Below are 27,876 nucleotides of genomic sequence, written 5' to 3'. Positions count from 1 at the left end.
TAAGATAGGAAAGGCCCCCAGAACACACACCAAAGGCAAAAGGCTGTAATACAAACTCAAAATATAAAGAAGAATCAATCCAGATGGCCCAACATCCAATGGATAGGAGTTTCCAGCTTCGTTTTTCTAGAGGACTCAGTACCTTCTAATAAATTATATAATTTACTTCTAATTTTTTTTTTTTTATTGTTGGCCTTCCCTAACTAGAACATAAGCTCCACCAGGGCAGAAATTTATTTTATTGGCTACATTCCCAGTGTCTGTAAGATACTCCATACATAGCAAATTGTCGAATGAATGAAAAAATAGCTCCAAAGTTCTGAAAGTTGTTTGGGGCCTAGAATTGTATACCCAGCAAAGCTGTCAAGTATGAAGACAGAATAGATTCAGTGAGTTATCTCCCATGTAATTTAAGATAGCAGATGACTTATGGGATAAAAGGAATTGTAGAACCCAGGCCTCCAAACAAAAGAAATTCCTGGATGACTTGTCATAGCAATCGGCCTGTGATTAAAGGGGAGATCAGTGATCTATAAAGAATGGACTTCAGGGTGCCTGGGTGGCTCAGTTGGTTGGGCGACTGCCTTCAGCTCAGGTCATGATCTGGGAGTCCTAGGATTGAGTCCGCATCAGGCTCCCTGCTCAGCAGGTAGTCTGCTTCTCCCTCTGACCCTCCGTGCTCTCATGCTCTCTCTCTCAAATGGATAAATAAAATCTTTATAAAAAAAAAAAAGAATGGACTTCATTCAGTAGAATAAGAAATTCAAATTTCTGGGGGCGCCTGGGTGGCTCAGTCATTAAGTGTCTGCCTTCGGCTCAGGTCATGATCCCAGCGTCCTGGGATCAAGCCCCGCATCGAGCTCCCTGCTTAGCGGGAAGCCTGCTTCTCCCTCTCCCACTCACCCTGCTTGTGTTCCCTCTCTCGCTGTGTCTCTCTCTGTCAAATAAATAAAATCTTAAAAAAAAAAAAAAGAAATTCAAATTTCTGAATAAATAGAAAACAAAATCTTCTTCCCCCGCCAAAAAAAAATTAGAGACTCTAGGGAAAACAACAAATACATGAAGTTATGATGCAAAAAAGAAGCAAACCAACCTGTGGAGTGCTAGAATATAAGAACGTAAGTGACTGATTTTGTCACTGGGAATGTTTTCCTTCAAGTGGTGTAGGGACTGAGACAGCAAACCCTTGGAGAAAAATGTAATACTACCTGACTCGAACACAGACAATGTTTACATTATCACAACTGTGTAAATGATCTTTATTAGTTTTTCAACTTTCAGAATGAACTTTGAAACAGAAGACATAACTGTGGTTATAGGTTGGAATGTAAATTTTACCAACCTTGATAATATAAAAATAAAGGTATAGAAAGGTCCTCATTCTGGAAAATGGGAATTGAGAGACACATTGCCTAACACTGATACATCAACAAATAACTTGAAAGGAAAGGTTAAAACCAGTCACCTCTAAAGAGTAGTTCTAGGCTCAAGGAGTGAACTGTTATTATAAAGCTCTTTAGGATACGTTGTTTTGTTTTGTTTCTTAAAACCATGCATATATTACTTTGATTAAAAAACAGTACCTGTTTATTTTACTTGATGCCCGAGATAAATGTATTATCACTCTGTTACAGCCACTGATGCCCATCAGCCACTCTTTATGGCTACCTGGGCTGCGCTGTTTACATGTGAGTTAGGGACAGTGCACTCCAGACAGCTCTGCCTTGATGATAAAGTTTCACATATTTCAAGCTTTCCCTCGGTTAACATTAAGACAGAAAATGAGGATTAAGTTCAGGAAATATCTCTCAGGGGAGTCACTAAAAACACACACATACACACACAGAGACTTCAGGAAATCAAATCTGTATTAGCATTATTTTAGCCGGTGCTTTCTTTATCCAGATTTCCTTTCTGATCATTATGATTTTCACCTAAGTAAGTTGCCAAAATACATTACCTCTGATTTTATATAACTGTAAAGTTAGGATATAAAAAGCATATAAACATCTACAAGTACCAAAACATTTATGACCTTACAACTTCATGATGCAGGAAGAGGGGCACAATAAGGAATACAAATAAATTATAATCTAAAGAGTTACACACAATGCTTCCTTTGATTATTTATTAAAACCCACAAGTAAAGTGAAAGGAATGTTTTTAAGCCGTTATCAGCAATTGTGAACACAATCCGATGTGTTCTTCAATGTTCTGCTCACATCTTCCAGCTTAACAAGCACTGGAGACAGCCAGCTTCTTCAAATGATCCATGAACACCTGCAGGCTAACATCATCAGTTAGGATGGGTGCTCCTGTTTCCTGAAATTTAATGGTAAAGATTTATTGGCAGGTATCTGAAAAGTTGGTTAGAATTCATGAATTATTAAGGACGCTTCCACCACCTTGGAACATTCACAGTGTTACCCCCTATGCTAGGTAGGAGGACTCTCGCCACTGCCATCCTCTGCCTAGCTAACTATTCTATCAACTGAAGCATAATTTCCCCACAAAACCCTTCTCCAAACCACTGAGGTCAGGCCATCCCTGCCACTACAGACAGTTCGGGCATATGCCCTTCTACTTTAATCCTCTCCATAGTTCTGATGACTCGCCCAGAGTCTGGCTGCCCATCAAGCATGAGCTCCTGGAGGCCACACACCCTGTGTCTCACCTTCCCCATCACTCTGCCAGCACCTAACCCAATGTTCTTCATGCCATGCTTACAACAGAAGCTTGTAGGGTGGCATATTTACTAATGAGTGGATCAGGATCTCCACTGAAAAGATGGATATCTGTACTATCAGAAAATGTTCATGATTTATGTAATGTGAAGGGAAAAGAACTGAATAGAAACCTTGATTTCTAATAAGATCCCAAATTTGTAAAAAATAAGTAAAAATATACATAATATACACATTTTATATTACCTACAAAGAAGCTGGAAATACTTAACTCTAGATAGTGGCATTATAAGTAATGTTAATTTTCTTTCTTAATCTTTTCTTTAACATATTCAAATTTTCCAAAATGATACTGTACTACTATTAGGAAAATATAAGCATAATTAAAATTTTATAAGAAGATGCCTTCTGGGAAGAAGGAGTACCTGTGCTTTTCCCTATTCCTTCCACTGAACACAACTAGAAACCCTGGGCATTTTGTATAAAAAAAAATAAGAAGACTATGAAAGGTGGAGAGAAGAGAGCAGACAAACCAGGGCCTTGAGTCCCAAGGAACAACACATTGGTGAGTGCCTTGGGTTTCCTTTTTGCCTCATATATCCCAGACCTGGAGCTGAAAAGGCTGGTAAACATCACTGGACACAGACAAAAACAGAGAGAAAGCCAACTTTCTCTAGCTAAAGGACCAGTGTAGCCTAGCAACACAACAAATGTTAGATAATAACTCCAGTCAAAGATGACAGAAAAAACTGTGGCCCCACCCACACCAGCAAAGGCTGAGTGAGCACCATAGACTGCCACCCTCACAAGACAGTAACAAGGGACCCCAACACCCCTACCAGGATGCTTTCAGAGAAGGCCAAGTATGGCACTGGGGACTTCCTCCCCAATGGCCAGGGGGACGTCTCCCTATTTGCCATGGTACCAGTAGAGACCATTCGGGGAGCCTGCACTTCAACCCAGACCTGGCAGTAGTAAGATGTCCTCCGTGCCCCCTGCATTGGGTATCAGAGGCGGCCTAGTGGAGAGTCAGCACTTTCACTACCATCCAACACCAACAAGGCCATCTCCATGGTGGGATTAGTGGAGACTAGGTGGGGAGCTGGAACACCCATCCCCACTCAACAGTAACAATAACAATGAATTGTCCCCCATCCAGGTGTCGTGTCAAGAGGCCAATGGAAAACCTGGTTTGCTCTCTGGCAGTAATGAAACAATGTCTTCCCCCACTTCTCTCCCAAAGCAGCATGACTAAAAGCCAGCTAAAACAGCCAATTTCAATAGATCCAGAGTCTCATAACAAATATGAAAATGTTCACATTTCAATCAAAAATCACTTGTCATACCAACAGCCAAGATCTCAAAGTGAATGAAAAACAGTCAGCAGGTGTTAACACCAAATTGACAACAGTGTTAGAATTATCTCACAAAGACTTCAAAGCAGCTTCAATGAGCAATTACTTGAACATACTTGAAACAAATGAGAAAACAGCCTGAAAGAAGGTCTCAGGAAAGAAGTAGACATAAAAAAAACCAAAGTAAAGTTTTAAAACTGAAAAATACAGAAACAAATAAAAACCTCGGTGTGTGAGTTCATTAAAGAAAAGGAACAGAGACAATAATCAGTGAACTGGAAGATAAAATAATAGAAATTACCCAACTGAAAAATAGAAAACAGGTGGGAAAAAATGAACAGGGTACCAGGGACCTGTGGAACCACAAAAGAGGATGGGCTGAAAAGCTATTCAAAGAATAATGGCTGATAACTACCCAATTTTGGCAAGAGAGATAAATACACAGAATCAAGAAGTCAAGCAAATTCTCAATAGGATATATCCAAAAAAATCCACACCAAACACATGGTATTTAGACCTGGAGCTGAAAAGGCTGGTAAACAATCACTGGACACAGATAAAAACAAAGAAACAATCTTGAAAGCAGCCAGAGAAAAATGACATCTTACCTACAGGGGAAAAACAATAATGACAATGAATTTCTCATCAGAAACCACAGAAGGCAAGAGAAGTGGCAAAATATTTTTCAGATGCCTAAAGAAAAGGACTGCCACCAGAATCATAGAAGTGAAGAACACGGCAGCAGTCGCCAGGTGTTAAGGAAGAGGTGGAGGCTGGAGGGAAGTGAGAGTGACTATACAAGGGCAAATGAGAGATCCCTGTGGTGATGGAAACGTGTATCTGGACCTTATCTATGTCAATATCCTGACTGTGATACTGCATTACGGTTGTGCAAGATATTCCCATCGGGGGACGCAGGTGGAGAGCACAGAGAATCTCTCCATATTACTTCTAACAACTGCTTGTAAATTTACAACTACCTCAAAAGAAAGTTTAATTTTCAAAAATGTTAGAAGAGGGAAAGGAAAGACTTGAGAGAGACATAAATGTTGGGAATAATTAGATAAAAAAGAAGACAGAGGCTGAAAAGTGAGGAGGAGACAGAGCCAGTGGTGAGCAGATGTTTTTGCCCCACACCCTTGGGAAAGAGAGGAGTGGGGTTGGGGGGCAAGGGGATGTCTGGGGAGATGTTGCTGTGTCTATGAAGACAGCCAAATGCAGGTCACGCCACAGAGTTCTGTCCTCTGGTCCGAATCTGTCATAGTAGGCTGTGTACTGCAGAAGGGGATCCACACGAGGCACCCCCTCTCGTCTCAGCTATGGTACTGAAAGGTTTTTCTCCGCCCCCGCAAAATACCTGAGTTCTTCTGTCTCTAAAGCCAAAACAGATCCATTTGGTAACTAGTTTTTCAAAAAGGAGCCTGGCCTCCTCCCCAGATACCTGACAATTTCTTACCTGTCCCCAGGCATACAGGTTATTGTGTGTCTGAGATGGGTTCACTTTGGACAAGAGGAATCGAGCCTTTAAAAACACAAGAGATTTAAAGATTATAAGTGACATTAATATTGGTGTAGTAGGAAAAAAGTTTTTACCACATTTCCTTTTGTTAAATTAGCTTTTTTTTTTTTTTTAACACCACAAAGGCACCCATTTCATTAGTGTAAGCCAATGACTCTCCATTTATTAGGGTTCCTGAAGCATGAAGTGTTTTATTTTGGCAATCCTCTACTTTCTACATTAATGTATTATTACCACTCATTTAAGAAGTCATATTTGGAAGTTTGCCTGAATGTCAATTTATGTCACCACATAAAATATTAACCATGCTGTTTGGATATATAGCCATTTACATCATGAAACCACCAGAACACGAGAGCTGGAATACAGCTCACTCACCTGGCTGCCTCCGTGCTCCGTGTTAATGTAACGTGGCATGGGGAAGCGTGCTTGCAGAATCTCTTGGGCATCATCCAGTGGTGCTTGCAGGAGGTGCTTGAAGTTTTCATACTCAGGCATGTCCTGGTACCCAGCTTTACGCCACTGGGCTATGGTCTGCACCAAGACAAACCAACAACCAAAACCATTGTGGAAACACAGAAACAATAGTCTTCTCTGACACTCCTGACATTCTAATACTCCCACTACCACCCAGAACTTGTTTCCAGGGAAGAAGTCATGTCAAGAATGACAAGTTGCAGTGGGTAGCAAGGGGAGCTGGGTAGGACAAGTATGAGTAAGCAAAGAGATGCAGCCAGGACACCCCCACCTACACAGTTCTCCCAGAAACGTCAGAGCCATCAGTCACACCTCTTCCCTTTCTACCTGTACATACCAACCAGCTAAAAACACCCAGGGGGGGCGCCTGGGCGGCTCAGTTGGTTAAGCGACTGCCTTCGGCTCAGGTCATGATCCTGGAGTCCCGGGATCGAGTCCCGCATCGGGCTCCCTGCTCGGCAGGGAGTCTGCTTCTCCCTCTGACCCTCCTCCCTCTCATGCTGTCTCTCATTCTGTCTCAAATAAATAAATAAAATCTTTAAAAAACAAACAAACAAAAAATAAAAACACCCAGGGAACAGCTGTCCCAAGGAGCCACCTGGCCTTTCCATCTCCACTGCCATCACTGGGTCCAGCCGCCCATGTCCTTCCAGCTGGTAGGGAAAGGGATTTGTTGACTTCCTACATGGAATCCATCCCCTTTCTCTTCCCTAGGGGCACACCTCTACGCCTAACTCCAGTGCCTAGTGTCACCCAGACTCATCCCCAACTCCCCTGGGCTCTGAGTTAGGATACTCTTGGTGGGGGAGAGAAAAGCTGCAAGAATCAATGCATGGGTGTTCATTAGGCAAGTAAAAGGCAATATACTACAGCATAGAAGGTAAAGCCAATCTCCCCACCTCAGCTGACACTGTGTCTCCCCCTCTTTTATCCCTATTGGCAACAGCTCTAGAAAATGCCTTGTGCACACAGGAAATCAAGAAATATTCGCTGACTGATTAATATAACTTTATAAATAACCTGACGTGCTTTCACGTGTTATTTAGGGGACACTAAAAAAGAAAACAGTGGAGGGGGAAATGGAGTAAGAGGATGTAACAAGTGATCGATGGGTTTTAAAAACAGAACTGTTAGTCTGATACCAGAAGAAGATTCTCTTTAGGTGCTTCCTTCTGCAGCCTGCTCTTCCCTTTTCAGAGTTTCCAGTAACATTTTTCAGGTCTTAATTTCTGACTGACTGGTGGCATAGAGGAAATGCCCATAAGCTCGTTTGGGTCCAAGAGTTCATCAGAACACCCACAACCAGCAGATATGGGGCTTTTGGAGAGTGAGAACCATGTCACTGTCTTTGTCTTTAGAAACCATCACTTGCATGCACACAGATGGTACTCAATAAATGTGTGAATGAACAGGATGGGGGTTGTGGTCAGAAAGTCTTTAAGGGCTGAGCTGAAGGCATAGAAACCTACATCATGATTATTGCTCCTATAGGAACCAGTGGGAACGGCAGTTGGTCACCCAATGGGCAAGCGCCTAGCAGAGTGGGTGTTAATATGCTGAAAAAAGTTAAAAACTGTAAAACGCATATTAGTATCAGAAAACTAATTCATCCTAAGTTATTAAGGGAATTCTGAAATACAATATACCTTTGCAGAACATTTGAAATCACATCTAACATATAGATAGACTAGGAAGTCAAGTCAATCACCAAAGCAATTTATTGAAGGTAAAGAATGGACAACAGTAGGAAAAGAATTTATCAATGAACATAATGCTCAGTTAAAGGATTTTCTTCAGAGGAGCCATTCCCTTTCTTAGGAAACCCCTCTGAGGAAGAAAGGGACTCCCCCCTGAAAGCCATCCACAGTCATCCTAGGGATCCACAGACCAGGGTAAGGGTCAGGGTGCCATGTTATTTCATCAAAGAAAAATTTTAGTCCCAAATTTATTGTTTTTGGTGGTTTTTTTTTAAAGATTTTATTTATTTATTTGTCAGAGAGAGAGAGAGAGAAAGGAGAGAGAGCACAAACAGGGGGAGCAGGCAGAGGGAGAAGCAGGCTCCCTGCTGAGCAAGGAGCCCGATGCGGGACTCAATCCCAGGACCCTGGGGTCATGACCTGAGCCGAAGGCAGATGCTTAACCGACTGAGCCACCCAGGAGTCCCCAAACTTACTGTTTACTAATAACTCTACTGTAACTCCAAAAGGATAGCAGTGAGTGTCAAGGATCGAATGAGGGAAAGTACAGTGACCTTGTCTTACAATTTGAAAAGCAGTAAGTTAGAGTGATTTAAAAGGACCACCTGAGATTTACTTACAGCAAATATAATTAAAATTACTAAATATACAAATACCCCAGGGACCTGAAAAAAAGATTTTACCGCTATACTCATTCTAATAAACAGCGGGTCTTCTAAGCCCAAATTATTCCAAATGTCACAAAAACCTAAATTAAGAAAAAGAAAGCCAAAACAATAGTAAGGAAAGAAATTAGTATCTTCTTACCTCACCAAGATAAATGACAATTTGGAAGAAAGTATCCATCAGCAAAATTCTGTCAGCTAGAATGCTGCTGCTGTCCAAGAGTACTGGCTGAAGAAGAAGGGAGAGAGATGGCGTTGGTCTTCCCCCTGTACCCCCGACGGCGACTGCTCCACTCCCCACCTGGGTGGTCTACACAACAGCTAGGAGGCTGCGTACGAATGGCACCTGGCACAATGGCTCTCTCCATCTTTAAGGAAACTCCTGCTTTCTGCTCCCTGACCCAGAAGTTCTAAGTATCAACTCTGTATTAGAAAGAGGCTCCAAATAATCCCTCATCAACTGGGAAGAGAGATTAAGGACATCTTTTGCTCCAGGAACCAGAGATAATTCTAAACATTCTCAGTTTTGTGTTAGAAATGTATTTTATCTATTGGAGACACATCCTCTCAAATCTATTGCTGTAGTTGACTGAAAACAGCGATGCCTGTATGAAAAAGAAAAGCTCGTAATAGGAGTTTTAAAAGTTTATTATAAAATCCATTTATAATAATTTCTATTTCAATAATAAAAGTAATGTACTCATTAAGGAAAATTTGAAAATTTGTCCCCAGGTCCAACAAATATTCATCATTTATTTTCACTTAGTTTTTAATTCTTGTATGCTAAAAAATACACAATTTAGGAAAGTTTCTATTTTGATTTTTTTCATGTAATTTTATTTTTTTTAGTAATATCTATACCCAGTGAGGGGCTTCAACTCACAACTCAGAGATTAAGAGTCCCATGCTCAGCCGACTGAGCTAGCCAGGTACTGCCCCCTTTCTAGAATAATTAAATTCGATGCTTGTATCTTTTTTCTTCTTTTTTTTAAAATTTTTAAGTAATCTCTAAGCCCAATGTGGGGCTCGAACTCATGACCCTAGGATAAAGGGTCGCCTGCTCTACCAACTGAGCCAGCCAGGTACCCCTTCATATAACATTTAGTATTTTATCACATTACATAAACTTTGTAAATATTTCTCAGATTACTTATTTTCCTACTATTAAACACTTGGATTGTTTTCTAATCTTCTATTATAATAGTTCATTTTCCTATTTCTTTGAACAAAACTTTTCCTATATGTAAGAGGATTTCCTTCAGGCACAAGACATGGAATTACTGGGCCAAAGTAACTGGGAAAAAAAAAAGTATCTACATATTTTTATAAGTTTTTTTAATATATAATCCTGCCTTCCACAGATAATAGCGTTCTTTATACGTCCTGTGACTTTCTCCTATGTTTATTTTTTAATACTCAGAATTAATGTTAAACTACTATAAAGACTCAAAGTTTTCTTTTTTTTACAGCTTTGCTCTAAGAGTAAACTTGCTAGAAAAAAAAAAACAACCTGTATTACGTGATTCCAATTCTGACAAAAGCATTCACATAAACCTCACCTCTGGCGGCCCGTGGAATGAATAGGAGTACAGAATGGGCTGGATCATGATGAGGGACTGGGTTAGATCCTGTCGGGCAAAATGGTGTCTGTAATATGACGACTCGTCAGGACTGTTGTTAAACACTTGGAGAAATGGAGATCTTCTAAGATGGAACATGAACTGCATTTACAAAGAAAAAAAAGAGACAAATGCATATAGCTGTAACTTTCTTAGACACCCAGACAGCGAGCTTGCCTTAGGTCACTGAAAGAGAAGCTAGACTTTCAGACAAAGGCCTATGAGTTCCTGTAAGCAGAAAGTACAATGGTAGTACCAAGGCCTGGAGGAAGAGGGAAACGGGAAGCTGCTGTTTAATAAGTACAGTTTCAGTTTTGCAGGATAAAAAAGTTCTGGAGATCTGCTGCATTAACAATGTGAATATACTGAAAACTACTGAACTGCACACTGAAAAATGGTTAAGAAGGTGTTTTTCACCACAATTATAAACATTATTTTTAAGAAAGGGGGAGGGGCCCTGTGGGTGTGTCAAAGCTTCCACAGGTAAGGGGAAAGGCAAAGAACCATTTATTTCTGGAGTCACTGGGCCAGGGTGCAGACAGAATGTCTGCTCTAGAGAGGCCACAGTGCCGTGAGGAAAAGGCCCACTCTGGGCAGGCACAATAAAAAGCTGTGAGCACGATACCAGAAAGTACTAGTAGGATGGGGTGGGGATGGAGGGGCAGCAGGAAGCTTCCCAAGCCACTGGGGTCTGAAAGATGTTCATGAAGAGGCCAGAGGGAGGGGACTCCAGCTGCAGTTACAGATGAGAGGCACTCAGGCTGGTGCACTGGCATCAGGGGTGGAGGGAAGACAGGGATAAGAGAGGAGCCTGGAGAGGTATGTTCTTTACCCTGAGATCAGAAGAGGCATGGCAGACTTTCAGCTCTCTCTAAAGAGGAGCCAATACTTAATAAATAAAAATAGAAATAAAAATAAAATAAAACGAGGCACCTGGGTTGCTCAATTGGTTAAGAGTCCAACTCGTTTCTTTTTTTTTTTTTAAGATTTTATTTATTTGACAGAGAGAGAGCACGCATGCAAAGGCAGGGGCAGCTGCTCAGCGGGGAGCAGAGGGAGAGGGAGCAGCAGAGGGAGAGGGAGAGGCAGGCTCCCCGCTGAGCAGGGAGCCTGTGCGGGGCTCGATCCCAGGACCCTGGGACCATGACCTGAGCTGAAGGCAGATGCTTAACTGACTGAGCCACCCAGGCACCCCAAGGGTCCAACTCTTGATCTCAGCTTAGGTCTTGATCTCAAGGTCATGAGTTCAAGCCCCACGTCAGGATAAAGAGGCGCCAGAACATGAAAATGAGCTGCCTTGAGAAGTATAAAGCTTACTGAGACTCCAAATATTGAACCATTGGTTCCTACATAATAATCATGGCTGATAATCAATACATCCTGTATGCAAGGCGCAAAGGACTTGAAAGAATGATTTAATTCTTCTAATATACCCACGAAGCAGGTTCTCTTACCACCTGTAGTTTATGGGTGAGCAAACTGCGGGGTAGGCAACTTGCCCAAGGCCACTCACACTGAGGGGCAGAACCGCTTTATTCTAGGCATCTGGCTCCAGAGACTGGGCGCTTGACCTCTAACCTAGATGCCTCGACGAAAGGAATCTTACAAACCACCCCATTCAGTGGTTTTCCAGCTGTGCTCTTCGGTCTTAGCGGGTCCGCTGGGCCCAAGATGGGGGGCGGTGGAAGGTGCCCTGGCAGCAGCGGTGGTAAGGGTGGGCACAACCAGAGCAGCTGCAAGTCTGTCTGCTTATGTGCTGGCTTCTGAGGGGGTCCTCTCCAAGAAAGGGCTCCACAACCTCAAAGAGACTGCAAACCACTTCTCCAGACCCACTCCTTCCTTGTAAAGAGGACACCAACATCCGTGGGGCTTCAGGGCCTCCTCCAGGGTCAGCAGGGGCAGAGCCAGCTCCGGAGCTGTGCTCGGACTCTGGCAGGACTGGGGTGTCCTCCACAACACCGGACAGCCTCCACTGCCCCAGCACAGGCCACAGGCGCAGGCGTCAGGGACCACAGAGCCCTGCCCTGGGCCAGGGGTCAGGTGAAGGGACTTCTAAGGCCCCCTTTCAACCCTGAGAGTTCAAGCTATACAAGTTCATGACTGAAATCTGTGTCCACTTTCCAAATTGAGTAATCAAAAGAATAGTTCCTACTAGGATATGTGAGTGCTCACAAATTTATTTAAAAATGAAAGTGTGCTGCTCTCTACTTATTCCTCATTAAGGCATCTCCGAGGGAAGGGAAAAGAGTTGGCTCTGCTTCCGGTTCCGGGAAAGCTGCGCCTGTGAAGGGGCCACCTGAGAGTCGTGGGCCCGCTGTGGAGCGGACCCACACCGACCAAGTGCCTGGCGGGCGCCTGGGCCTGCGGGCAACACTCTCCGCCTCGGCTTGCCATCCTCACAACCACCCACCGAGCCCGGCTCTAGCTTCCTCATTTACAGATGAGGAAGGACGTCAGGAGAGGTAAATACACAGATTCCTGACAGCGGTTTCATGCCGTGTCCACTCCTCTCCCACCTTTCACTGTCCAACGGCTCCCGAATGCCTAGTTCGCGCACGATGTGGTCATTTACAGGAGCTGCTTACTGCTGATTCCCAGGTACGATCAGCACCGTCACTACACACATATCATTAAATATCTGTCATGATCTGTGGCCTCATTTTGTTATATTCACCTTCACAGGTGCTTCATTTTCTTGAGCAGCTGCTGAGGTAGCTGCCTACCCAGAACCTCTACAAATGAAGAGATTCTGCTGTGGTCTTCAGCAACAACCCTGTTTTGCTGGGGTTGCTGGGGAGCCGCTCTCTTTTCCTCCCTGCGTGTCATTTGTCTTCTGTAGGGCTGAGGCACTGTCTCGCACACAGACACAGTATCTGTCCTGAACTGAACAACCTTCATCACCTATAGATGGAGCCTCAAAACCCACCAAGTCTTCACTTTAGCCTGAGAGCGGAGAGTTTTATTTCTCTAACAATTTATTTTTCGTATTTAAAAAATACAGTGCTCACTTCAGTAGCACATATACTAAAAAAAATACATATTACTTACCTGAGGATACAGAGAGAAGGAATCTGATAACCTAAAAGACGTGGGGTCTTCTTTGTTATACTGTCCAAACTTCTGACACTGTTGAAAGAAAAGCAAAGAAGAAAAAAGTCAAGTCAGTGTCACCTGGAAAACACCTTGCAGTAGGAGAGCTACATTCCAGTCTCAACTCTGATTGATTGAGGGTCCCAGACCAACGCTTCTCCAGCATAGCCGGACAGACCCATCACCCAGGGCGCTGCTAAACAGATTCTGATTCCGCAGATCTGGAGAGATCCTGCATTTCTACCCAGCTCCCAGGAGATGCTGCCGGAGGACTGCTCTGACCAGTCAGTGGCTCGAGGAGCTGTCTTAGGTGCCTCTTCCGTAGGAAAAGCTCCTAGGTCTGCAACACTACAGCTCAATTTTCTTCCTTTTTTCAAAGACAAGTTTCTGAACAACATTTTCTCTTCCGCTTTTATTTCCTCTTTGTTTCACACATCTCCTCTGGCCACTAGACAACTGGACCCTCTGCCACTGAAAGAAAGCCCATCTCTGGCAGTTACCCTCTCTTACCAAGTCCAATGACCTGGTATGGCTCTCATCTTCCTGGACTCCCCAGCACCACAGGTCAAGTGGCTCCCCCAAAGTCTGTGAAATTCTCCTCCAGCCGCTAACATAGCACCTTCCTATTTCTCCTCTCCAACGGATCCTTCTCTGTCTTGAGATGCCCTTCATCTCCCTACGTCCTAACAGTGGGTTCCTCGGAGGCTAGGTCTTGGCCCCCTGCTCCCAACCTCACTGCTTCGGCTACAAGTAACAGGAAAGCCAGACTGATGTCAACCATATCCACCCCCCCACTCCGCCCCTGTCCAGTGCTGCCTCTAACCTGAGCTCCTGTAGGGACTTCCAAACAACTACAGGATAGCTTCCCTCGGACGTACTTTCACAAGTTCATGAGTAAAGTAAGTTGAACTATTTATCACATTAAAAAAAAATTATGCCTCTCTCCACCCTTTCCCATCTTCCAGCTCTTTTACCTCTCCATCATCCTTGCAGTCACCCACACTCAAAACCTGTTAGTGTTAATTTTTTGGTTTTTGATTCCACCTAGTTTGAACAAGCTTTATCAACTCTTCTTTCAGCATACATCCTGATTCCAAACTTTCCCTCCCCTTCGACGGTCCTACCACCACCCTGGTCTCAGCTCTTGAGCCTCCAGAATCCTCCACTGTTCTCCCTATCAGTAGCCTTTCACCCTCCAGTCTATCTCATTTGGTAATGGTAAATGTAAACACAAGCATCATGCTGATGGCATGCCCCTGCGTAAGAATCACACCTAAGCAGTGACTTAACTTTAAAATCAAGGCATTCCAATAGAATTGTTGAATCACTATTGTGCACCTGAAGCTAAAATTACATTGTACGTTAACCATACTTCAATAATAAAAATTAAAATAAATTCATAAATAAAATGAAGCTTTCTACAATTAAGCCACACCTTCACTACTTCCCACCAATCTGTGCTCCCATGGTCTCTTCAGCATAAGCTGAAATGCACAGCTACGTCCCACAAGCTTGTTCATGCTTTCCCTGTTTAAATGACTATGTGGTTTCTCTCTCCTGATTAGACCCAGAATCACACACATCTCTACACTCACTGGGCAATGGACCCCTATTGCTAAAAAAAAATCTGTTAAACCTGGAAGGAAAATATAGAACCACAGACCCACAGGGACTCATCTAAATCAACCCTTACCGTACACAGATTTGCATCCTTCTCTAAATGTCCTGTGCATGTTGTTTCTTTCTAATGCTGATGTAAGCCCTCGCGGGGGGAAAATGCATGTGTAACACTTGTCTTATGTCACTCCCAGGACGTCCAAAGTTAGGCATAAAGTAAGCAACACAAAGTGCTTGTTGGCTGACTGTATGAAGTGACAGGTGTATGTGCCAGAGTTCCCTTCTCAAATACACAGCAAAGATTATGCCTGAAGCTGGTGCCACAGTTGCCAACTCACCAGTCGGATGAGCTGTCGGTCCAGCCACCGGAGCACATCGGGCCCCTCCTCTGACTCTGCGCGGAACACTCCCAGCCGAGCCATCAAGACTGCTGCAGCCTCCTGGTCAAATGCTGCTTCTATGTGCCTGAGCTGGCTCTGCGCATCTGCCCAACTGACAATTCCAGAATCAGTGCCACGCTTACATTCGGGAGAGACCAGAAAACCAGCTTTCCGTTAAGATAAAGAAACCTAAGTCCTGCTCCTTCATCTAAGGCGACATAGATTCAAACTGCAATTGTCAATAAGGAATCACAGGAGTTTTACATACATTTTCATTTACCCTCATGTGATCTCTGAAGGCTTTAAGAACAAAGGAAAAATTACAGAGAACTTCCCAATGTTCTACAAGATAAGCACAAGAGTAGATACCCAAAAGGTACCCAAGTCTTCAGTTCCTTCCTCTAGGTCAATCTTGCAAAAATTTGTATGTTTACAAATTCACAAAATGACTTTCCACATCATATCCATGGTAGAAAGAACGAGCACATATACAAAAATTTTTTAGACAGATAAAGACACTATGAACAAAACTGAAAGACAACAGACAGACCAGGAACAGATATGAACAACAATAATCATATCCAAAATACATAAAAAGTCCCTGCAAATCAATGAACAAGAAAAAGACATAGGTTTTACAAAATGGGCAAAGGCTATCACAGAAGAAATATACATGGCCAATAAACATGAAAAGTGTTCGACCCATTAATAAACAGAAAAATACATTAAAAGTGGCAAACTGCTCTATATTGGCATGTTAAAGATCGATAATATTATTAATGAGAAAACGGACACTCTCCTTACACTACTGGGGAGAATACAAATTCACTTCTTAGAAGAGTAGTCTCGCGGGATACAAAATTCTACTTCTATGAAGCGGCAGGAAAGAAATATTCAATGCACACAAAGACCTAAACACATGAATGCAGCACTGCTGGAAGGAAGGTAGGATGTGAAATTCCTTTAAGAGAGGAGGGACGCGTCCCATCCAAACCATGCAACGCGGTGCAGCCACTACAGGGGAGGAGCAGCTGGTACGTACTAACGTGGAAGATGTCCCTGACACATACGGAGAAAAGCTTACAAACATGACAACACAAGAAGCCACACATGCACATTATACACACTATGGTACAGAGCTCCATGGAAATGGGCCCGTGAAGCTACCCGTGCAGTAAGAGCATTTCACCTCTGGGGAGAGTGGGTAAAGAGACCGATTCTTTCTACATTTATGAGCTGTTTGAATCTTTTACAAGGAGGATGTACTTATGGGTTACTTATCTGATAATAACGAAAGTTAATATTTTACAAAAAGAGGATTCTTCCAGGCAAGTGCCTGCAGGTCTAACTAGGTTGGCCAGCAAAGCCTCTTCCTCCTCCTCCTTCTCTGATCAAATGAGCCAGTCAGGATTGGTGAGAACCATTCAATGGAATTACAAAGATAAACTAACAGATGCTAAATGATCTCTTCAAAGGAAAAACATCCGGGCTCAACAGGAAGGAAACCGGGACTGCTTACTTTCTGGCAATGGTGGTCACGCGGATGCGTCTCTGGGTGCTGGAGTGTTGATACTGCGTGACAAACTGGACGGCACCTCTGCCTCCTTGGGGGACCGGGGCACTGTGCTGCAGGCAACAGGCCACACACCTGGTTACTGTTACAGGCACGACTCAAACACAAATGGTCACAGAGCCCATTGTGCTCTTCCTAAAACGACTGACACAGTGGTGACAGCGCGGTTCTTGACACATTCTAAATGGTACACTTAAAATCTGGGCATTTCACTGTACATAACTTTCACCTCAAAAAAAAAAAAAAAAAGGAGACCCCGTTCTCCCACTTCTGTGCGACCATGTTCGTTCCCTGTGGAGAGTCGGTCCCCGACCTCACGGGCTACACTTTCCTAATGCCAGCAGTATCTGTTGGAAATGTTGGCCAGCTTGCAATGGATTTGATTATTTCTACACTAAATATGTGTAAGATTGGTTACTTCTATGATTGTCTTGTGCCGATGGTTGGAAACAATCCATATGCAACTGCAGAAGAAAATTCAACAGAACTCAGTATAAATGCTGAAATATATTCATTGCCTTCAAAGAAGCTAGTGGCTCTTCAGTTAAGATCCATTTTTATTAAGTATAAATCAAAGCCATTCTGTGAAAAACTGCTTTCCTGGGTGAAAAGTAGTAACTGTGCCAAAGTTATTGTTCTTTCAAGCAGTCATTCATATCACTGTAATGATCTACAGCTTTGCAGTACTCCCTTCAGATACCTACTCACACCTTTTGTGCAAAAAAGTGTTCAAACTAAAATAATGAGCCTTAACTGGGAAGAAATGGAAAAAAGCCCATGCATTCCTGAAATAGATGATTCTCAGTTTTGTATTCGTATTCCTGGAGGAGGTATCACAAAAACACTCTATGATGAAGGCTGTTCTAAAGAAATCCCAGCGGTGGTTCTGCTGAAATTTGTTTCAGAAGGAGACAATATCCCAGATGCATTAGGTCTTGTTGAGTATCTTAACAAATGGCTTCAGATAATCAAACCATGTTTATAGTGTGACGACCCCACAGCATCTGCCTTGAAGTGGAAAATGCCAAGTTCGTGGAGATTACTCTTTGGTAGTGGTCTTCCCCCTGTGCTTTTTTGATCTTTTTTCAGTTTTATACCTTATGTCCCAAGACACTTATTACCAACACAACTGTTAAACAACTATATAAAAAGTTATATTATCTGCGAATGTATTAGAAAATCTTTACTTTTCACAAAAAAATCTCAAAGAAAATGGATTAACAAAAAGTTCTTTTGCCATGCTTTTCACTGTATTCAACAAATGTAAATTTTATACAATAAAATATTTCCTAAGTAAAAAAAAAAAAAAGGAACCATATTCAGATTAATACTAAATTCAAGTAAATGATATGCATGCTAAAGTGTTTAGAGATGAAAGACACTGATGAGTGTAATTTGTTTTAAAATGCATCAAACATGGGGCGCCTGGGTGGCTCAGTTGTTAAGCGTCTGCCTTCAGCTCTGGTCATGATCCCAGGGTCCTGGAATCAAGCCCCGCATCGGGCTCCCTGCTCAGCGGGAGGCCTGCTTCTCCCTCTCCCACTCCCCTGCTTGTGTTCTCTCTCTTGCTGTGTCTCTCTCTGTCAAATAAATAAAATCTTTAAAAAAATAAAAATAAAATAAAATGCATCAAAAGTAAGGGGCACCTGGGTGGCTCAATCGGTTAAGCATCTGACTCCTGATTTCAGCTCAGGTCATGATCTCAGGGTCATGAGATCGAGCCCCATACGGGGCTCTGCGCTGGGCATGGAGCCTGCTTGGGATTCTCTCTCTCCCTTTCCCTCTGCCCCTCCCTCACACCCCCTCTCTTTCGAGAAAAAAAAAGGCAGCAAAAAGATTAATTGATGGATAAATAGATATGTGGCAAAGCAAAGTAAATACAGTAAAATGTTAACTACAGAATCTGAGTGGTAGATGTACAACCATTCACTGTAAAATTCTTTTCACTTTTCTGTAAATTAGAATTTTTTAAGGGGCGACTGTTGCTCAGTTGTTAAGCATCTGCCTTCGTCCCAGGTCATGATCCCAGGGTCCTGGGATCAAGCCCCGCATCAGGCTCCCTGCTCGGCGGGAAGCCTGCTTCTCCCTCTCCCACTCCCCCTGCTTGTGTTCCCTCTCTCGCTATGATGTCTCTCTCTGTCAAATAAATAAAATAAATAAAATCTTTAAAAAAAAAAAAGAATTTTTAAAAATAGAATACTGGGGAAAAAACTGACACACTCAAAAATTCACAAACATTATGATGGCTGGTAAAAGCCATTCACCTTCTGATGAGCTTATCAGTCCAACAATTTAAGCTGTGAAAGCAATACGCTGTCTGACTCTGACCAAACCCTAAAAGGAGAAAAAAGATCATGCTGGACTGGTATCAGGCAAACACAAGGCCAAAGTAGCATCAGTATGCAGAGAAAGAAGCCAGAGGCCACCGGTCTGTAATAAATCAGAAAACACAACACTGAGACATGAAGACTCATGAAGAAATCCAACTCACCTGATTGACTACTTCAAAGTAGATGCCAAGCGTAGATGTGGGATCCAGGCCACAGATTTTCCACTGACTCGAGCCACCAACACCAAGTTCCTAGGGGTGAGAAGAGGAATTAAAACAAAAAAAAACAAAGACGCTATTCCTGTGGTTAACCACTGATGAAAAGTACTGACTCTGAGAATGGTAGGCTACTTAGAAGATCTCATTCCAAATGAACATTTAAATTTAATTTAAAAAAGTACAATTACAAGCCAGAATAAAATTTAAGATGTATTACAGGACTCTAAAATTAAGCTTTTTTCTTTTTAGATTTATTTATTTATTTGAGAGAGAGCGCGTGCAAGAGTGAGTCACAGGAGGGGCAGAGGGAGAGAGAGAATCTCAAGCAGAGTCCCCACCAAGGAAGGAGCCTGACTCAGGGCTTGATCCCATGATCCTGAGATCATGACCTGAGCCAAAATCAAGAGTCAGTAGCTCAACCAACCGAGCCTCCCAGGTTCCCCACCAACTCAATTTTTAATATATGAAACTTCTTAAAGTTTCCAGTCAAGGGGCTCGGTGTATGCAATCACAAAATATGCCACTCTGACAAGGATTATTTTAAGCTGAAGGTAATTTAAAAACAGCAGACATAAGAAACCTAACTCCCTGCCCTCCTCCTACCAAGAAGGGCAGGATGATTCTCAATCACCAAAGACAACTCTAGATGCTTATCAGCCCAGAGATGGTACAAGAAAAATCTACACAACAAACCTGCTAAGACCAACGCTTCTCTTCCATTAGCTCACGCATCTACCTGCTTTTCCACCATGTGCCACCCCCAGAAGCTCAAAGTGCCTTTCCTGTGTCTTGTCACTTTTCTATAAATTTACTCTTCTTTTGTTAAGATGCCACATAATTCCAAGTTCTAACCACCCCTCTGAGTTACTCCTGAGTATGCACATGTTTATGCACAATGCATGAGTTAATTTTTTCTCTTGTGAAACCCTGTCTTTTGTCAGTCTCGTTTGCAGGGCCCAGCCAATGAAATCAAGATGGGTAGAGGAAAAAGAAAAATCTTCCTCTTCTATAAGCACCAATGCCTGAGCAGGCCACAAACCCTCCAGAGCCCCAAGAGTACATTTTCTCACTAACACACAAATTCCTTATGTAAGCATTTACCCCACCTTTACCAGAGTAACTATGAAGATACAATCAGGAAATCACCATTTAATAATCTCCAATGAAACAATGATTCAAATAAGGATAATCAATGGATGCTTAAACCATTAGGTGAAAGGCTATTGGCAAACAAGATATTCATATTTTGCTACGATCTCGTTCAACGGATTTCTTGCTAATGGCAAAAAGGAAATGTGCCCTTATAACAGAAACACGTGGGGCAGTCATCACCTTCTCCACACAGTCTAACTCAGCACCACTAACACATGATCAGACAGAAGTGCCTCTTGAAGAAACATACGAGGTGTAAGATCACTCAGGAACTGTGGTGGACAAAAAGGTCTAACCCGAATCTAATTGCTAATCTAACTTTCACTTTACAGAAAACACAGGGAGGATAGAAACCAGCTCACCACCACCGCAAGGAAACGATCAGATACACTGAGAATGTGTGATACTCTATTGAAGAAGACACAGACGCTTGGCACAAATCACTGTCATCAAACAAAAAAGCAAAAAACCCTGCAGAACAGGAAGACCATTCCAGATTTTAAAAGACTAAGGATATATAATGCTAGATGCAATACTAGTTAGAGGGTGGGAAAAATAGCTACAAAGGATATTTGGGGAGAAATTAGGGAAAGAATATGACTAGACACTGATGATATGAGCAAACTACTGTTTTCTTAGGTTTGATAAAATGTCACAGTAGGAGAACATCCTTAATTTTAGAAGATGCACACTGAAAGACTAAGTGTCGTGACCTCTGCAGCTTGTTGTTCCAAGGTTCTGTGAAGTACAACAAAGTGAACATGGCAGACAGATAATGACCAGAAAGACAAAGCAAATACTGCAAAGAAAGAGGACAGCCAGTATGACTAAATGTTAACAAGTGTGGACTCTAAATGGTGCATATACAGAACTCCTTATGCTCTTCTTTAAACTTCTCTGGATGCTGAATTGTATTTCCCCCCTCTTTGCATCGTCCAGGCCCCCTCCCAAAATCTCATGGCTGATCCCTACCGGATCTTAAAACAGCTAATTGGCTTGTACTGATTCATAAAATTACCTTCTTAGGCAGAATTTAAATGTATGGAACATATTTTGGAACAGGGCAGCCTTCTGAAGCCCCGCCAGGAATTAGGGGTACAAGTCCCTTAGTACACTAGGGTAATGGGTGACTCCTCAGATGGGCTTTGGGGCAGCCACCTGCCTTGCCCAAGGGATTACAGGAATATTCTCTCAAATCACTTTGCCTCTGGCAACTTCAACAAAAGGTTAACCAAAGTAGTCACTAAGTGAATGTTCACTGCTGATGAAGACAAAGTGAGAACGTGAAAGATGAAATCTGGTGTAAGCCTCCATTGTGCCAGGGGCTCTTTTGGGGCTCTTCTGAGCATTTTACCTGAACTTACTCCTTTACCCTCCCAACAGTGCTGTCAAGTGAGGTACTATTACTATCCCCACTTCCCAGATAAAGACGTTGAATCCCACAGTGAGTCAATACCTTGTAAGGGACACAAAATTGGCAGGGGTAGATCTGTGCCCTTGTATCCACATCTGGCTCTACAGACCACTGTCTCGTTGAAGAGGACAACGAGGGAAGGACGGGATTGGGACAACCCCCGCCCAGAACCCCCCTGGACAGGACTCACTGGACCCAATGGCTTGTCTCCTGGCAGCTAAATTATAAGCAGAGGAAGTGAACCACCAGCAAAGCCACCTCACCACTTAGTGTAACTTAACTTCTTCACATATCCTCAACATCTGTTACCCAAAGAACATAGCTATATACACATACAACAGTGTCATTTGAGCCCAACCAACTCAAAATGGTCTCTGAGAAGTGAGACAAAGGTATCATCTCTAAGGGCAACAAGCACAGAGGTTTACTCTTGAAGGCTCTTGCTGAATGCTTGCCTTGCTAAATAGAATATGTTGTGGCTCACTGGCACAGAAACCCAGACAAGGACAGTGGGGTCAGGGGAACCTGGGCTCTAGCTCCTCCCTATCATCTCTGACCCAGAGAACATGATATTAGACCCCTCTGAGCCTCTCCCTGACCCTTTAGATAGACTGATGGACAGACAGATATGACACCACCTCTCAGAGTTGTGGTCGTCAGTAAGAGCTGGCCCTTCTCCCCTCACCATAGACACATCCCAACAGATGACATGATGTAAGATAAGATCACCCTGCTCTGACATTTCTAATGGGTTATAATGGGTTGATGATGGAGTTTTCCTTACGTTTTCTGACACACATGGTCCTTTCACATTCAGAGACACACAAGGACCGATGGCTCCTGCAACTTTCAGTTCCCGAGAGGTCTAAAATGGAAATACACAAGAATATAAAGTTAAAATTCACTGAAAACCACCTCTCACAGAAGACACAATTAAAATTTACAGGTAAAATATGGCAGCATCATCATTCCATTGAGAAGAAATCCTACATGGATCATGCTCTTAACAACTTTTCCATGCCCATGATGATCTGATGCAAACTTTAATAAGATCTTCCTTTAGGGCGCCTGGGTGGCTCAGTTGGTTAAGCGACTGCCTTCGGCTCAGGTCATGATCCTGGAGTCCCGGGATTGAGTCCCGCATCGGGCTCCCTGCTCGGCGGGGAGCCTGCTTCTCCCTCTGACCCTCCCCCCTCTCATGTGCTCTCTGTCTCTCTCATTCTCTCTGTCTCAAATAAATAAAATCTTTAAAAAAAAAAAAAAAATCTTCCTTTAAACTGCATTAACTTTGTTCCAAAAATGATGCAATATTTTCAACTCTCACCTTTGAAAATTTTTTTTAAACAAAGGATATGCCTTACTTTTTTTTTTTAAAGTTTATTTAAGTAATCTCTACACCCAACGTGGAGCTCAAAACTCACAACCCCGAGATTAAGAGTCTCATGCTCTTCTGACTGACCCAGCCAGGCACCCCCTCACCTTTGAAATAATTATACACATAGAAGATAACAATTCTACCAACTATACTACATTTTTTTCCAATCCCATGTACTTAGTGGTAATTATTTATAATTTCTCATCAGTGAATATACTGTTATGTTGTTTTAAAAATACTTAATTCATGAACTCCAACATAACAAGGCCAATATACTTAGATTTTAAAATCTCAATTCATTAAAGTCTATTCCTCTTCAACTTAAAAAAAAAAAAAACCTCAAACATTTGAGAAAATTGTTTAAAGTTTAATCTAAATGACTTAATGATTATCTCCAATTCTCAAAGTAATAATCCTAATCCCATTATGTAACAGCTCCTTCTAATGTTTTCTCAATGACTCAGAATCAAGTGCAGGGCTTTCAGTCCCTACAGGAAAAAACAAGACCCAAACTCACAGTGCTGCACTAATTTTCAGGTACTCTGGCTAGTCTGCAGGCAGGTGCTAAATATAAACACAGTTCTATGAATATGGTGGCCCATACTAACGGTGGCGGGGGCACTCAACACCATGCAGCTGCCTCTTTGCTCAGCCCACCACCAATTCTTAGGCCCGAAGTCCTAGAGCAGGACAGAGCAGAGCCTGCAGGGGAATCAGACAGCACTTTGTTTAGAACGTTAATTAATATACAGGTCATTTTCAAGAAGCAAAGGGACAGAATCAATATACCTTCTTCAACTATTTTGCTGGGAACCTTTTAATTTACCTTTAGATGCCCGTGTCCAGCAAGGTGAGTCTGACTACTAAGTAAGTAAGAGCACTAATCTTCCATTAAAGTGTCAGAAAGCTATCGTACCTTCACTTCCAAAGTAGCACCAAATGCCATGCGGAAATCTCCATTGAAATCTTTACTAAAAATTCTTTGGAACGTCTGCTTGAAGAGAGAAGTGTTGAAAGAGTCTCCCATCACCATGTGCCCTCTAGGAAAGAAAGAAGCAAGTGAACATTTAAGATGACTGAAAGCCATTTGGATGCTTCCCCAGTGTTCACAAACAGTAATTTAAAGAAGGAAAAAAAAACCACGTCCATGAAGATGCTACTAACTTAAATGGGAAACAGCAAGTTCAATGTGTACGTAAACAAAAGACACTATTTTCAAGACATCAAAGATAGGACTCCTTAGAACAGTTCTAAATCTTTACCACAGTGGTGGTTACACAAATCGATAGATGATACAGTCTCATACGGTGTATACCTACATGTTAAAAAAATGAATGCCAGTACAAACTGGTGAAATTCAAGTAGGGTCTGTAATATAGTTCATCATATCATACCAACGTCAGTTCCTGGCTGTGACGCTGCACTATTTTTCTGTAAGATGCTACCGCTGGGAGCTGCTACATGGAAGAGTATGGGCAGACCTCTCTGCACTATTTTTGCAATTTCTTGTGAATCCGTAATTATTTAAAAAAAAAAAGAAAGAAAGAAAACAAAAGAACCCTTCACTGATAAACCCACAGGTTTAATGGGTTGTATCTATTGAGAAAATGTGTCCAGCTCTACTCACTCTTCTCTGGTAGGGGAAATACCCAAGCCTGCGGGAAATCCTTTTCAGGTTAATTAACTGCCTCAAAACATTGAATCTTTCGCTGTATGTGAATTATCTCTTCTAGTGTATGAATAACTATATTCAAGCCTTTTTGAAGTTAGAGGAAAATAATGTTCAAAATTTCAGCAGTTCATGTATTGGGGCAGATAAACACAGCATGATGCAAGTTATGCATCCAGCCATCAATCATCAAACAGGATTTCATAACGAGGCAGAACACGAGATCATCTGGCCCAGCGATCTCAGAGTGCCTGACCCCTCCAGGGACAGAGATGACTCTTTGGCCCTAAATGTCCACCCTTTCTGCCCCTTCCTTACTCCTGGGTTCCATGGTTCCCCGGAAAAAAAAGGCTACATCTCCCAGCCTGCCTTGCACGTAGCCATATAGCTCAGCTTTGTTTGTTGGAAATGGCCTTTGTGATTTGTGGGGGGCATTCTCATGGGAAGGTGCTTGTCTTTGACTCTTCCTCCTTCCTGCTGCTCAAACACAGCGAGAGCCCAGTTACCATCTTGAACTGCAGGTAAAACACAAAGGTGGTGGAGCAGCATAGGAAGGGCCTCAGTCCCAATGAAGATGAAACCAATATCCCAGCCCTGGCTGCCTACCTCTGTTGCACTCACACAAACCTAATCCTGACTCACACCAACCCTCTACAACATACCATGCCAGGTTATCACCCAGATTAGATTTGAACTCCTCCTGTATCAGGAACGCATGCCCTCCAGAGGCAGTCCATTCCAGGCATGGACAGTGCTGAGGGTTAATAGGTTTTTCTTCATACTGGGTGAAATTCTATTTCCCAGCAGCTCCCCTTTGGTCATACACGCAACAAACAAATCTGATGCCCTCTCCACAAGAGAGGCCTTTGATTGTTGAATATAGATCTCACGCCCCATCTGTCTTCAGTGGTATCTTTTCTAGATCCTTCAATCATTCTCCTTATGACACAGTTTCAAATACTCTCCACCACTCTTACCACTTGCCTTTGAACACCCCCCGTTCCTCTACATATCTCTTTGAAACTGAAATGCTCAGAATGGAAGATGATATAATCTGGGTGTGCCTGGCACCAAGGAAACCAAGACTATGATCTTCTCTGAAGATAATCAATTCCTGTAACACAGCCTACAATCACCTTGTCTTTTCTGGAAGTCATCCCAACATTGAGCCACAACTTAAAACCTCTGAGACTTTTTAATGTCATTGCTAATACATTTCCCCGACACCATACTAGTGCAACAGATTATGTGACCTAAATACCAAGTTATTCTGGAGTCAGAGACCTCCCTGAGAACCTGATAGAAGTGATGGTCCCTTTCCACAGGAGAGATGCGCGTGTGCGCGTGCACGCACACACACACACACACTCTGGCATATAAACTCGGGGATGTTCACAAACACAGTGAGGCTTTTCCCTGGATGCTCTAAGACAAGGGCTCCTGGAGGATACTGGCAGGAAATCATCTTATTAAATGTGGCTCACTGGTATAGCTCTGTCAGTGTCATTTGGGCCTCGGGCACCTAACACATCTGCTGCTCTCTGGGACTGGTTCAAGTGACTACCTACCACATGCCCTTTGTTACTCAGTAAGGACCAGCAGTGTCACCCGGAAGCTTGTTAGAAATGCATCTCAGGAACATCTTAGGAATCTCAGGAACACCCCACAGCTCTATGCCAGTACTTCTCAAACTGTTCTGTGCAAGTCACCTGGCATCTTATTCAAATGCAGGTTTTGACACAAAAGGTCTAGGGTACGGCTCAAGATGCTACATTCCTTACAAGCTCTCATGCGAGGCTGATGCTGCCTGCGTTCAACCACACTTTGGACACTAAAGGTCCACCCCAGTGGTTCTCAAACTCCGCTTCACGTTAGAAACACCCAGGGAAGGATAACAAATGTTGACGCTGGGTCACACCCTATGCTAACTACGTGAGAATCACTGAGGGACAAGACTCAGAGCAAAAGTAGCTTTTACAGCTCCCCAGCAGGGCTCCACACTGAGCATGGAGCCTACTTAAAATAAACAAGCAAACAAACAAAAAATTTTAAAAATATAAGTAAAAAAATAAATAAACAATAAAGCTCCCGGGGAGAGTCTGGTGTGCAGCCTCCTTCAGACCAGTGGTGCACACCAGTTCTCACACTCACGTGTACCAGAATGCCCTGGACAGAGTGGGAAAGCTGACTATTGGGCTGCATCCTCAGAGTCTGATTCAGCAAGTCTGGGGCGAGACCCAAGGAAGTACACTTCTCATCCATCCCCGGGAACCCTGAAGGTTGCTGGCGAGGCCCCACTGTGCTTTGAGAACTACAGGTCTCTGCTGTGGCCTGTCTGCGTGACGCGGACTTAGGCACTAAGCACACCCTGCCGCGCACCCTCCACGCTGAGCACGTGCTCCAAGTTGGGCAAGACTTATGGTTACTAAGTCAGGTGACGGGTCTCCTAATTGCTCTGGCATTCAGACCCTATGCCCCGCTTCCTCACAAGGAAGTGGCTTGCTGAAGTCCACATACTCCACACGTGCTCACTTTCTTGCCCTGTTATAGATTCTGTGACAACTCTAAGGAAGAAGTAGAGTTACTCTGATATGATTCATTCAAATTGAACCTTGCAACCTCCTGCTAATCACTGCTTCTTTCTCCAAGAGGCCCATATACCCTCCCTGCTACAGACACGACAGCCTGGAGCCTTCTGAAAACTTATCTAAATCAGCCTTGCACATTCCTATGCTTCCATCACTCACTTCTCTTTCCTTAAAATACACATGCTCCATTTTCCCAGGTGTTTGCTATCAACATACCCGGTAAGATTTGCACAACACTTCATCTCCAGAAGTCCAGTCTGATCAAGGGCACAAGCGTAAATATCAATGCAGTGACCATTTGTAGCAGTTCGGTTAGCAAGCATTTCATAGTGCTGTGAATGGAGAAAAATTACCTTTGGGAAACAATATTATTCACGAGGTATGTCTCACTATACCAAAGGGATGTAACCAAACATAAGAATATGGAGATACAGGAAACAAACTGAGGGTTGCT

General features: G+C 42.9%; 1 protein-coding gene and 1 pseudogene across 3 annotated transcripts in view; one reads left to right on the top strand and one right to left on the bottom strand.

Moving 5' to 3' along the window:
• Positions 1–1,241: 1,241 nt before the first annotated feature.
• SEC23B (SEC23 homolog B, COPII component) overlaps positions 1,242–27,876 on the bottom strand; it is a 38,277-nt gene continuing 11,642 nt past the window's right edge. For all 3 annotated transcript variants that reach the window (XM_006730769.3, XM_006730770.3, XM_081831973.1), the window contains 12 exons: positions 27,639–27,754; positions 24,082–24,205; positions 22,575–22,655; positions 19,168–19,257; positions 16,623–16,729; positions 15,062–15,215; positions 13,065–13,142; positions 9,957–10,118; positions 8,540–8,626; positions 5,937–6,092; positions 5,496–5,561; positions 1,242–2,322 (listed from right to left, as the gene is read on the bottom strand). In XM_006730769.3, the coding sequence (XP_006730832.1) occupies positions 2,233–2,322; positions 5,496–5,561; positions 5,937–6,092; positions 8,540–8,626; positions 9,957–10,118; positions 13,065–13,142; positions 15,062–15,215; positions 16,623–16,729; positions 19,168–19,257; positions 22,575–22,655; positions 24,082–24,205; positions 27,639–27,754 (1,311 nt within the window). In that variant the 3' untranslated portion in view covers positions 1,242–2,232. The remainder of the gene's footprint in view (positions 2,323–5,495; positions 5,562–5,936; positions 6,093–8,539; positions 8,627–9,956; positions 10,119–13,064; positions 13,143–15,061; positions 15,216–16,622; positions 16,730–19,167; positions 19,258–22,574; positions 22,656–24,081; positions 24,206–27,638; positions 27,755–27,876) is intronic.
• Positions 16,936–17,985, top strand: LOC102746154 (proteasome assembly chaperone 2 pseudogene; annotated as a pseudogene).

Source organism: Leptonychotes weddellii, chromosome 10, assembly GCF_054177405.1.
Source record: "Leptonychotes weddellii isolate Sample4059 chromosome 10, ASM5417740v2, whole genome shotgun sequence".
In the NCBI taxonomy this organism is placed as follows: domain Eukaryota; kingdom Metazoa; phylum Chordata; class Mammalia; order Carnivora; family Phocidae; genus Leptonychotes; species Leptonychotes weddellii.
This window is presented reverse-complemented; position numbering and strand designations above follow the sequence as displayed.